The following is a 12,739-nucleotide window of genomic DNA, read 5'->3' as shown; positions in this document are numbered from 1 at the left end:
AAGCAGCTTTAATAGCAGAGGCATGATGGGCTGAATGGCCTCCTATGCTCTGATTCTTTTTGCCCTGATGTTAGCTGTGGAAACAAGAGTGATTGGTTGAACAATACTGTCAATATTTGCCTTTAAGTGTTGCTATGGAAATGACCTCATGGGTAGTTGGTAAGGACAGTAAACATAATTTCAGCTGAGGAGGAGGCCCAACTTAATAGAAGTTGGATCGATTCAATTGATGAGTGGTTCCAAGAACCTTCAAATTCTGATGGAGGGTAATCAGTTGAGGTGGTACCAGAATAAATTCTTGAATGACCTGCACCAGTTGTGAGAAACTGAATTACCGTTGCTTTCTATTATGAGTGAAACTAAAGACAAAATACTTTATCTTCTCCCACGTCTCTAATTTTAATTCTCCCCTTCCCGCATACCAATTGCCCCTCACCTACCCTGAGGGCACTGATGTCTTGCTGTAGTACCATTCCACTGGCTCCCTCTAGCACCTGCCCCAACAGGCTGTTGTAGATATTTGAGGATTATATCGATTCCTTTCTCCCTCTTGTACTGATCTAGCTTTCCCTTAAATGAATCTGTGCTATTTGCCTCATTTGAATATTCATTTGAATATCTCAATGTCTCTGCTCAATCCCCGTACCCTTAAATATTCAACCCTGTCTAATCCCACTCTCCTGTTTACTACCCATCCCCTTTGACCTTTAGTCACAGAGGAATCACATTTCTGCCTGATCCAGTGCTTTCCCAATATTCATATATGCCCACTTGCCAGAAGAGGTAGTTGTACAATGAGCCAGAGCAGGAACCATAGACAGTTCCCCTCCCCGACTCAAGTATTGAGCCGATAGGAGATCACACCGAGAGTAACTAAGTGGACACAGAGTGAAGTTGGTCAAAGTCACCAAGCCCTTTATTTAAAAACATAAGCAAAATTACATATGAACATACGCATTAGGAGCAGGAGTAGGCCACTTGGCCCCTCGAACCTGCTCTGCCATTCAATAAGTTCATGGCTGAACTGATTACTCCATATTCCCACCTACCCCTGATAACCTTTCATCCCTTTGCTTATCAAGAATCTGTCTACCTCTGCCTTCAAAATATTCAAGGACTCTGCTTCCACTGCCTTTTGAGGAAGAGAATTCCAAAGACTGACTACCCTCAGAAAATATTTCTTCTCATCTTTGTCTTAAATGGGCAACCCAGGGAAATTGTTGGCTTCCTTCTAGAGCATTACACTGTTCTAAACAGATTCAACTTGTAGTACTTGGGGCTGTGGACTACAGGGTTGAGGGTTCAAATCCCACTTGGAGACTTAAGGACATTTTTTTTAGGCTGGCGCTTGAATGTAGTATTAAGGAAGTCTGCATTATTCGAGGTGCGATCAGTTTGTCTGTTCAGATGGATCTAAACAAAAAAGTCTCATTGCGATTTAGAGGAGAGCAGGAATTTCTCGAGTGTCCTGGTCAACATTCCTCCCTCACCCAGCACTTGGAGTATCTAGCTACTTAAGCCTCTGAAACAAAATGGGCGGCACAGTGGTGCAGTGGTTAGCACCGCAGCCTCACAGCTCCAGGGACCCGGGTTCGATTCTGGGTACTGCCTGTACGGAGTTTGCAAGTTCTCCCTGTGTCTGCGTGGGTTTTCGCCAGGTGCTCCGGTTTCCTCCCACATCCAAAAGACTTGCAGGTAAATTGGCCATTGTAACTTCCCCTAGTGTAGGGAGGTGATAGGGAATATGGGATTACTGTAGGGTTAGGATAAATGGGTGGTTGTTGGTCGGCGCAGACTCGGTGGGCTGAAGGGCCTGTTTCAGTGCTGTATCTCTAAATAAAATTAAAATAAATAAAAACAAAAATTGCTGGAAATACTCAGCAGGTCTGGCAGCATCTGTGGAGAGAGAAGCAGAGTTGACGTTTCAGGTCTGTGACCTGACAAAGGTTAGAAAAGAATTTAGGTTTTAAGCAAATGGAGGGGAGGGAAATGGGGGAGACAACAAAGGGGAAGCTGTTTGATAGGGCAGGAGAGATTAATTAATTAACAAAGGCAAAGCATGTGTTAATGCTTGTGGTGAAAGACAAAGCATTAGACCAGAGAGACTGTTCATAGCGGAATAATGAGCAGCTCTGACTATGTGAAGAGCAAAGGTCAGTCATTCCCTGAAGTTATTGAACTCAATGTTCAGTCCGCAAGGCTGTAGTGTGACTCATCGAAAGATCAGGTGCTGCTCCTCAGCTTGTCTTGATATTCACTGGAACACTGGAGCTGGCCAAAGACAGAAATGTTGGCATGAGAGCAGAGGGGAGTGTTGAAATGGCAAGAAACCAGAAGCTCGGGGTTATGCTTTCGGACTGAGTGGAGGTGTTCAGCAAAGCAGTCACCCAGTCTGTATTTGTCTCCCCAGTGTAGAGGAGACCACATTGTGAGCAGCGAATACTAAATTGAAAGAAGTACAAGTAAAGTGCTGTTTCACCTGAAAGGAGTGTTTGGGATCTTGGATGGTGAGGAGAGAGGAGGTAAAGGGCAGGTATTACACCTGCGATTGCTTGGGAAGGGGACGAGGTGTCTGGGGTAAAGGAGGAGTGGACCAGGGTGTCGCGGAGGGAACGATCCCTTCAGAATGCTAACGGGAGGGGAGGGGAAGATGTGTTTGTTAGTGGCATCACGCTGAAGGTGGCGGAAATGGCGGAGGATGATCCTCTGGATGTGGAGGCTGGTGGTGGAAAGTGAGGACAAGGAACATTGTTGCAGTTCTGGGAGGGAGGGGAAGACGTGAGGGCAGAAGTGCGGGAAATGGGCCGGACGTGGTAGGAAAAACGAAGACATGTCAGATATCATATCAACCGAGGATACCCCCCCACTGTGGTTGACGGGGCCTTCAGCCGTGTCTGACCCATTTCCTGCACTTCTGTCCTCATGCCTTCCCCTCCCTCCAACAGGTATTTTGGCCAACGTTTATCTCCAAGATCATTGAAACAGATTATTTTGATCATTTATCTCATTGCTGTTTGTGGGATCTTGCTGTACACATTGGCTGCTACATTTCTTACAGTGCAGCAGTACTGACATTTAAAGCACTGCATTGGCTGTAAAACACTTTGGGAAGTCCTGAGGTTGTGAAAGTTGCTTTGGAAGTGTAAGTCATTGTTTATCATGCCTCCCTGGTTACATTCTTCAACTCTTACCCTTGACTGCTTCCCTCCTTATTGATAACTTAATTTTATTTAAAATTGTTTATCCCTATTATTTGACCATGTTCGTCACATTTTTTGGCCCTGAAAATGAGGTGGCTCGATCCTGCGTCTATTTAACTGGGTGGATCTGGAGTAACTACAGTTCAGCTCAAGCAAGATGCTTTATTTCCCCTTGTAGTACCTGGCTTTGCACAACATGACTCTGGGACGGTACGCCTATGTGCTGGAAGGTTCTGAAAATCAGACTGCTCTGCAGCTCTGCCAGCGCTTTTACAAGAAGGGCAGCATCAATCCTGCAAATGACACCTTCAACATCAATCCACAGGTGATAACAGGTGAGATTCGGGGGCTGTGGCTCATGAAATCACACCTCCCGTTTTCTGGCTGCAAGTCTGTTGTCACTGTGCAGAGCACTTGTAGACCATCCAGGTGTCTCTTTCCCCACTCTGCCACCTTCCGCACTTCTCAAAATTTGGATGATTCTAGCAAGGCCGGCAATTATTGTCCAACCCCTCCACCAGTGTGGCCGTGCGGAGGTGGTGGGCTGCCTTCTGTTGAAGGTGCTCCCACATGCTGTTAGATCGTTCCAAGACTTAGATCCAGAAACACTCAAGATTGAAGGAATGGCAATTATATGTCCACGTTGGGATAGTGAAAGACTTGGGGAGGTTGGAGGTAATGGTGATCCCATGACATTGCTGCTGTTGTCCTTCTTGACGGCAGAGGTCACAGGTTTGGCTGGTGCTGTGTGAGTAACCTTGGCGAGTTGCTGCACTATATCCTGCAGATTGTGCACAGACTGCTACCATAATGTAGTGGATATGGAATCCAGTGGCAGGGGCATTGATCAAACTGCTCTGACTTGGATGTTGTCGAGCGTCTTGGGTGCTGCTGCATTTCACCCATCTAACCAAGTGGGTAATCCATCATACTCCTGACTTTAGCCCAATGGATAGTGGAGAGGCTTTGAGGGGTGAGAAGGTGAGTCACCCACCCTGGAATACCCAGCCTCTGACCTCTTGTAGTGTTGATATGGCTGGTCCAGCTTTATGTCTCCCTTCTCCTCCACAAGGTGGAGGATTGTGCTCCATGGCCAAGATGTCCCCATGTAACTTTCCCCCATGACCCCTCCCTTCATGTTTGGGACTGTTTGACGAGAGCTGGCAGGTTTGACCATTGGAATTTGTGGGCCCTTGTGCTGTGTTGCCACAATGGGAAGGGTGACTACCACCTGTGGAACCATATTTCCCCAGTGAGAGTCAGCCTGTTCAGAAATAGAGTGGAGGACATGAGGGCAAGGCCTCTCGCTCTCCCTCCTGGGCAGGATCTTTTTTTAATTATGTGATTTATATTAAACTATCTCGAAGTGCAGGAGTTTAATTTTCCCCATCAGTGGAACTGCAAAGAGAGTCCTTGCATTAAGTTTCAAACGACCTGCACAGTGCGGCTCAATATACGTGGTAGAGTCGTTGGCATATGAAAAACTGCAAAAATCCATTTTGCATGTTTGCAATTAAATAAACTTTCATTTACATTGATCTTTTAACTTGGTAACAAATTTCAAAGTGCTTCACAGGAGCATTATCAAAAGAAAATTTGACACTGAGCCACATCATAAATATTAGTGCAGGTGACCAAAAGCTCATTCGTAGAGGTGGGTTTTAAGGAACATTTTAAAGGAGGGGAGAGAGGCTGAGTGTTTGGGGAGGGGGTTCCAGCGCGTGGGACCTAGTCAGCTGAAGGCATGGTCCCCAATGGTAGGTGATGATCATCTGGATGCACAAAAGGCCAGAATTGGAGGAACACAGAGGCCTCAGAGGATTATGGGGTGGGAGGAGGTTACAGAGATGGGGGTGAGAATTTTAAAATTGAGGCTTTGCCAGTCAGGAGTCAGGGAAGCATGAGGGTGAAAAAGACTAGGCGCGAGTTAGGATATGGGCCACAGAGTTTTGGGTGAGCATCTAAATCCAGTGATTTGATTTGCTGGAATCAGGCCTGAAGCTCTGCCCTGCAAAAGCTTGTTAACTGGTGTCACTTGCTGTGCTGTCACGCTGTTCTACAGCAGCACCAACCCAACAGTGAGTACCATTGCAATTCGTCCAGCAAATGTGTGGGTCAAAGGTGCACCCAGCCCACAGCATAGCAGTGGTTGGAGGGGTGGGGGAGGGGAGAGTGGATTTGGGCTGGGTGTTAGTGTTAAGTGGGTGGGTGGCGATGGGTTGGGGGCAATATGCCACTGTTGCATGCTGATTCTCAGTAATAAAATGCAGAGATATGAGAAACCATGGGTACCCGGGGTCTAGAAACCTGAAGAAACACTGTGGCTCTGTTGGAAGGAGGAAGGCAAGTTTATGTTTTGGTTGGGAGCCTTCATCAGAATCACAGTCCCACTCAATGCTGAAGGGAAGAGTTCACAATTTCGGGTGGGGCCCTTCAAATTCAGTCTCAGGGCCATACCTGAGACGTTAACCACCCCGTTCAGATGCTGACTGACCCATTGTGCATGACCAGCCTTATCTGTTCTGATTTAAAACTTGGAACGCGATGCACTGGGGGTGTGATGGGACCTCTAGCTTTTGGTCAGCTTTCACTGATCACCTCAGGCGATTGTTGATTGACTGACTGGCGATGGACAGGGCTGCATGTGTTAACTGCAATGGACTTCTCACATTCTTGTAGGTAATTCTGCTCCTTTTCTTCCAGAGTGTGAGAGTGTGAGGCCCAACTCACACGTCCACCCCGGAGAGAGGCAGACGTACAGGAACATCACACTGAAATTCTACAAGTAAAGTCATCCTCATTTTAAAACAACATTTGTGATTATTTTGTTGAACCTGGTTTGAATGGTTGCTTACAGTTGTTAACTTGAATATGTAACGCATTGATTAGACCACGAGCTGACCGTAAGCCTATATAAAACTGAGGTAGAGTACTGTGCAACATTGAGTCCTGCACAACAGGAAGGATATTGAGGTTTTAGAGAGTGCAGTGCGGGCATGCAAGGTTGCTGCGTGGTACGAGGAAAAACTTGACAACCTGGTGCTTTTTCCATTCCAACATCTCGCGTTACTGTGTGATAGAATAGAGTTTTAAATCATGAAAGGATGGGGAAGCGTGAATGTCAGCAGACTGCCTAGAACGAGGAACCAAACATACCGGATTAAACGCAACGAGATTTCAAACAGAGGACGGGGGAAACCTCTTCACACGCAGTTGTGCGACAGTGACAGTCACTTCCGAGGTTAGTTGGCAAGACAGAAATTGTGACTAGCTTCAAGAGTAGATTGGATAAGGGGATATGGGAATTGGGTGGGGGGGTAAATATGATTTAGGATTATTTGTTCACTTGGAGGGTAAACGCTGCCATGGATTGGTTGGGCTGAATGGCCTGTTTTAACATGTGTATTTCTGCATGCAGTAGGTGTTGAGGTGGTTACCCCTCCTGCCTTTTAAATACGTGTAATGCGTGACTTGATTGCCATTGTGGAGGAATGCTCATAGCCAGTCACTTCGTAGAATTACATAGAATTTACAGCACAGAAACAGACCATTCGGCCCATATGGTCTATGCCAGCACTTATGCTTCACACAAGCCTCCTCCTGACCCTATTTGTGTAACCTATTTCTTTCTCCCTTTTAGGTATCTAGCTTCCCCTTAAATGCATCTATGCTTATTCGCTTCAACTACACTACGTTCTAACCATGCCGAGTAAAGAAGTTTCTCCTGAATTGTTTTATTGAATTTATTAGTGACTGTCCCCTAGTCTTGAATATACATAATTATAAATATGTTGGCACTAATGATCCCTGAGGCCCTACCACAGTCAACTCTCCAATATGCACTGGAGGCCATTTTTAATCTGCTTCCCTTGCACCTGCTCATCTCTTCTAGCTGGGATTTATTGTACAAGCTGCCCCTCCCTAAGATTTCATGTTCAGTCACTTGCCCTCTGGCCTCCACTTGGTCAATGCCTGGGGATGGCTCTTTTTTAACTCGTGCCCTTTGCATAGGGACCAGCATGTTGATATATTCCTGAGGATAGCTGTAGAGCAAGTGCAGCTCAGGACTGCAGCTCTTAACCGAGTTTGTCTTGCTCACTGCCCTGTTTTCTCTACAGACACTGGGGTTCAGAAGCCAGCTAGGCTCAGAATGGTGGGGTATGAATGGAACATCACTCTCACTTTAATCTGTACAACGTTCCTGTATCTATGATGAGCTTTTGCTGGCAATGTTGCTGAAGTAGCTGGTAGTTCCCTCAGTGACTCGACTGGTGAGAACTGTCCTGTGTGGAGCAGACCCAGATGTTTCCGTCCCAGGTGTGTGCTAAGTTAACTGGGACAACTGGTGCTGAATCAGGACAGGATGTGGTACATTCACAGTTGGAAAATCTTCCAACACATTCTGTCTTAGGCTATCTTGAAGAATAGTACTAGCATGCGGGGTTGGTGGCTCTACCCCAGTGCGAGTCAGCACCAACAGGAGAGGAAGGAACCTGAACCCCAGTGAAAGTCAGCACTTTCAGGAAAGGTGGGGGCCTGAACCCAATGAGTCAGTGCTCTCAAAAGAGGAGGTGACCTGTACTCTGAGAGTCAGGACAGAAGGGAAAAATAACTTTATAAAAGAAAATGTTGAGTTGGCCAGAGACATCTCATATTTTAGTGGGTCTGGAACTGGAAAGATGAAGGTCCTGTCCTGATCAAATTAGTTTTAGTCGTCATGATTTTTTTTTCCAAAAATATACTCCATTCATAAAAATGTGCAAAAATACATTACAAAACATTTCAAATTTCACATTTTGGAAAGTACAGTAGAGATCAGATTACTTCAGTACAGAAACATGAGATGCCTCGCAATTCTTGCCATTCCATTTTACATGTTTCTGAAAAGCCTTTACAGGTTTGTCTCTTGACTGTTTGGCTGTGTGCACATTGCATGGGAATTGTAAAACTGATCGGATGTCCCAACCCTCTGAGTCACCCGACTTAAACTGCCCCCTTCAGTTGATCCCAGGTTTGAGTCCTGAGTTCCCCCTTCACACACTAGGATAGCACAATCCCAACAAAGGGAGAACAGCTCCTGTTGATTTTATTGGAAGATTCAAAGCAGAATAAAATAGTAAATCCCTTTTATATTTTTCCCAGTGAGGTTAACATGAGGGATTTCCATACGTGTATCTAACTGCTTGTGATGTGTTGAAACAGTCTTTGTTAGCTGATAATACTTTACTGAAAAACCTCGGGTTTGTAAGTCATGCAAAATAACTGCTGGGAGTGTTTGATGCCCTGAGTTTGAGGTTATAATGTACCTGAGTTTGGGGTGTGGGGGGTGGGTCCCTGGTTTCTGCTGTCACCCACTGTTGCCTCATTGAATAAATAACACCACGTACTGTGAGTATCCGATTGGAGCACAAGTACCAGATTCAACCCCCGGCCTTTACGGAGTTAGCTGAGCAGAGTCTGCACATGCTGTGGTGCTAAAATTATCCTGGGACTCCTGGGCAAAGAAGGGGTAAATCAGGCATGATTTCTGCTCCTTCCATCCTGTGCTCGCCAGATTTGTGGGATATGATGCCTCTCACTGTGGAATGGCTTGTCTGGGTTCACTCGTGAGGAACATGGCTATGTGGAACCAGTTTGAATGAGTGCCTCTGAGGAGAGAACGTATTAGCAATATGGGGGAGGAAATAATGGTTACATTTTATTGTGCTGCAAGCTATTTCACTGACTCTTAATGTTCATTTGGTGCCAGTTAGCTTCATAGAAATGTACAGCAGAGAAGGAGGCCATTTGGCCCATCATGCCTGTGCTGGCTCTTTAAAAGAGCTATCCAGTTCATCCCATTCCCCTGCTCTTTCCCCAAAGCCCTGCAAAGTTTGCTTTCCAAGTATTTATCCAATTCCTTTCCAAAAGTTACGATTGAATTTGTTTCCACCAGCCTTGAGGCAATGAATTCCACAGCTGGTCAAGCTTCATGTGCAATCCGTGAGTGTTGTCAGACTATTCAACTGTGTGGACCATCATCATTAAGTCCAATTGTAACCCTTCTTGACATCTGTGCACTTGCAGCAGCAGTCAGTTCTGCACTCTCTAACCTCCTGAAGCCAAGACCAGTTTCAGAGCCTCTACTGCTTTGTCTGAGATCGGCTCACAGCATCGATTGCGAGTGAATTTGGGACATTCTCTGCTAGTCACTGGGAAAACTTACTGGGCTATGGCAGGTGGGGGAAGGGGAGCAAAGGGAAGGCACTCACAGCCAACCTGCTAGAACCTATTCTGATTTTGTGTTCTCAGGCTGTTAGATGTCTCCATAAGTTTTAAACTGAAGGCCATAAACATTCAGACAATTATCAACCATGAAATCCCAGATTGTTACACATTTCAGATTCTGGTAAGTACAATGCTCATTCTTGTTTTGTGAATAACAGTTCCTCTCTCCAAGTGGGTAGTTTAATGTTGAGCTCTCTTGTATGTTAACTCATGTAAGAGCCTGTTCAGCTGCTCACATGACGGGGCGATGACGCTTTTTGCTATGCTGCCAGTTCAATGTCCACAAAGGCTAAATATTCCTCTCCTTCCCTGACACACCATGGTCGCACTGCAGCAACTCACCAAGGCTTCTCCGGCAGCACCTCCCAAACCTCTACCACCTAGAAGGGCAAGGGCAGCAGCCACAAATTCCCCGCCAAGCCACACACCATCCTGACTTGGAAATAAATCCCTATCCAGTGATGTCCCATCACACCCTCCCCCCCCCCCCCACATTGGAAAGTGCGAGTGTAAAAGGATAGGATCAGGCTTGGCTGTGATGCCTCTGTAGTTTAACAGCCCACTGCCGTTCACTGTTTGGGCTCTTGGATAAGGAAGAATGGTAGCTTGGGGCTGACAGAGCCTCTTAATGTAGCAGCTAGATGGCACATTCAGGTGATTGTGGGAGTGTGGGAGCACGAGATGAGGAAATTAATAATTTCAAATCCATTTCAGATCCTGTTTGACAATAAAGCACACAGTGGCCGGATAAAGATCACTCTGGATAATAATGTGGTTATTAATGAGTGCGTTGATCCCAGTGTTTTTGGATACGGTGAGGATATCTAATAGAAATTAAAATTCTGCGAACTTGCAATGAGTAACCTTTGTCTGGTATGGTCTCTGGGGAGAGTGTGGGACAGTGGGATTAGTTTGGGATTGACCTGGCTATGGGGAGAGAGTGGGGCAATGGGATTAGATTGGGATTGATACAGGGCTATGGGGAGAGAGTGGGATTAGTTTGGGATTGACCTGGCTATGGGGAGAGAGTGGGGCAGTGGGATTAGTTTGGGATTGACCTGGCTATGGGGAGAGAGTGGGGCAATGGGATTAGATTGGGATTGATACAGGGCTATGGGGAGAGAGTGGGACAGTGGGATTAGTTTGGGATTGACCTGGCTATGGGGAAAGTGTGGGGCAGTGGGATTAGTTTGGGATTGATGACTATGGGGAGAGTGTGGGGCAGTGGGATTAGTTTGGGATTGACCTGGCTATGGGGAGAGAGTGGGACAGTGGGATTAGTTTGGGATTGACCTGGCTATGGGGAAAGTGTGGGGCAGTGGGATTAGTTTGGGATTGATACTGGGCAATGGGAAGAGTGTGGGGCAGTGGAATTAGTTTAGGATTGACGGCTGTGGGGACAGTGGGAATAGTTTGGGATTGATGCCGGGTTACTGGGGAGATCGGGACAGTGAGAATAGTTTGCGATTGATACAGGGTTAATGGGGGGGAGAGTGGGGCAGTGGGGTTAGTTTGGGATTGACATGGCTACGGGGAGAGAGTGGAGTGGAGTAGAGTTAGTTTGGATTGATACAGGGCTATGGGGAGAGCAGGGGGGTGGGATTTGTTTGGGATTGATGCAGGGTTATTGGAGAGATCGGGACAATGGGAATAGTTTGGGAATGCTCAAGTACATACACAGTGGGCTGAAAGGCTGCCTCCTATGCTGGAAATCTCTGGTTGTTTGGCCTCGGAGTTTCTGCTGCTGATTCTTTGTTATTTTGATGAAAGTCATAATGCCAGTAGAAGACGGGTTGAGCTGGGCTGTGGCTTTCCTGCTGACATTCCCTGTCACGGCGCTCAGCTGCAGAATGGCCACTCTGACGTGGTGCTGGAGGACATTTGGCCTCCGTGGAACAGAGCCAGTGCCTTGGTGGGGGATGTAAGTCCCACAGAGATTACACATTATCTTTGCTGTCAGTGTGTGAATCTGTTGCCTGCATATGCAAAAGCTGTTCTCCCTTCTCCCAACCCCCACGCCCGAGATGCTGACCCATGCTGGGGTACAGTTCTAGTGGCACTGACAGCCTTGCATCACCTTATTCAAGTTGCTATTCATAATGTAGGGACCCTGAGGAATGTATTTCCACCTCCTCAGTAGCCAAGACCCACGAGGCCAATTGTAACACCCCATACTGCTGTCTCCCAGTGGAAATTAGGCTGGCGTAAAAGACAGACATGCATCTGTATGGCACCTTTCATTCCAACATTCCAAAGTGCTTCAGTCATTGACACATTATTGAAGTGTTGTTGCAGTGTAGTGTAGGGAATGTGCACAGCAAGCTCCCTCAAACAGTGTGATGAATGACTAGGTAATTTTAATTTTAGCGATTTTGCCTGATATTGATGTTGGCTGGGGAGAACTTCCCTGCTCTTCAAATAGTGGCACGTAATCTGCCATGCCCACCTGAGGGCAGATAGGGCCTCGGCTTAACTGAGAGACAGAACTTCTGCCAGTGCAGCACTCCCTCAGCACAGCACTAGCGTCAGCCTAGATTTTATGCTGAAGTCTCTGGGGGGTGGAGCTTGAACCATCTCACTCGAGCAAGAGTGCTACCACTGAGATAGCGTGCTCTTTATTTAGCACACTCGAGCTTGGTGGGAATTCTTGAGGATGCATCTCAGTGATTATTATTCCAAGTATATTAAACATCGGGCGGCGCAGTGGTTAGCACCGCAGCCTCACAGCTCCAGTGACCCGGGTTCAATTCTGGGTACTGCCTGTGTGGAGTTTGCAAGTTCTCCCTGTGTCTGCGTGGGTTTCCTCCGGGTGCTCCGGTTTCCTCCCACATGCCAAAGACTTGCAGGTTGATGGGGCGGCGCAGTGGTTAGCACCGCAGCCTCACAGCTCCAGCGACCTGGGTTCAATTCTGGGTACTGCCTGTGTGGAGTTTGCAAGTTCTCCCTGTGTCTGCGTGGGTTTCCTCCGGGTGCTCCGGTTTCCTCCCACATGCCAAAGACTTGCAGGTTGATAGGTAAATTGGCCATTATAAATTGCCCCTAGTATAGGTAGGTGGTAGGGAATATAGGGACAGGTGGGGATTGTGGTAGGAATATGGGATTAGTGTAGGATTAGTATAAATGGGTGGTTGATGGTCGGCACAGACTCGGCGGGTCGAAGGACCTGTTTCAGTGCTGTATCTCTAAACATAAACATCTCCAGTCCCGTCCCAGAAACTGGACTATCGTTGGGTTGACTTGCGATGTAGCTTCCTTTGCAAAAGAGGAACTCC

The 12,739-nt window shown here is 46.8% G+C and overlaps 1 protein-coding gene across 2 annotated transcripts in view; it reads left to right on the top strand.

Annotated features, from left to right (window-relative positions):
- Positions 1–12,739, top strand: part of mcoln1a (mucolipin TRP cation channel 1a) — a 48,014-nt gene that overhangs the window by 17,920 nt on the left and 17,355 nt on the right. For both annotated transcript variants that reach the window (XM_068020910.1, XM_068020909.1), the window contains 4 exons: positions 3,379–3,535; positions 5,904–5,985; positions 9,492–9,588; positions 10,182–10,281. In XM_068020910.1, coding sequence (XP_067877011.1) covers positions 3,379–3,535; positions 5,904–5,985; positions 9,492–9,588; positions 10,182–10,281 — 436 coding nt within the window. The remainder of the gene's footprint in view (positions 1–3,378; positions 3,536–5,903; positions 5,986–9,491; positions 9,589–10,181; positions 10,282–12,739) is intronic.

Source organism: Heterodontus francisci, chromosome 43, assembly GCF_036365525.1.
Source record: "Heterodontus francisci isolate sHetFra1 chromosome 43, sHetFra1.hap1, whole genome shotgun sequence".
Lineage (NCBI taxonomy): Eukaryota > Metazoa > Chordata > Chondrichthyes > Heterodontiformes > Heterodontidae > Heterodontus > Heterodontus francisci.
Note: the sequence above shows the minus strand (reverse complement) of the source record. Positions and strands in the feature narration are given on the sequence as shown.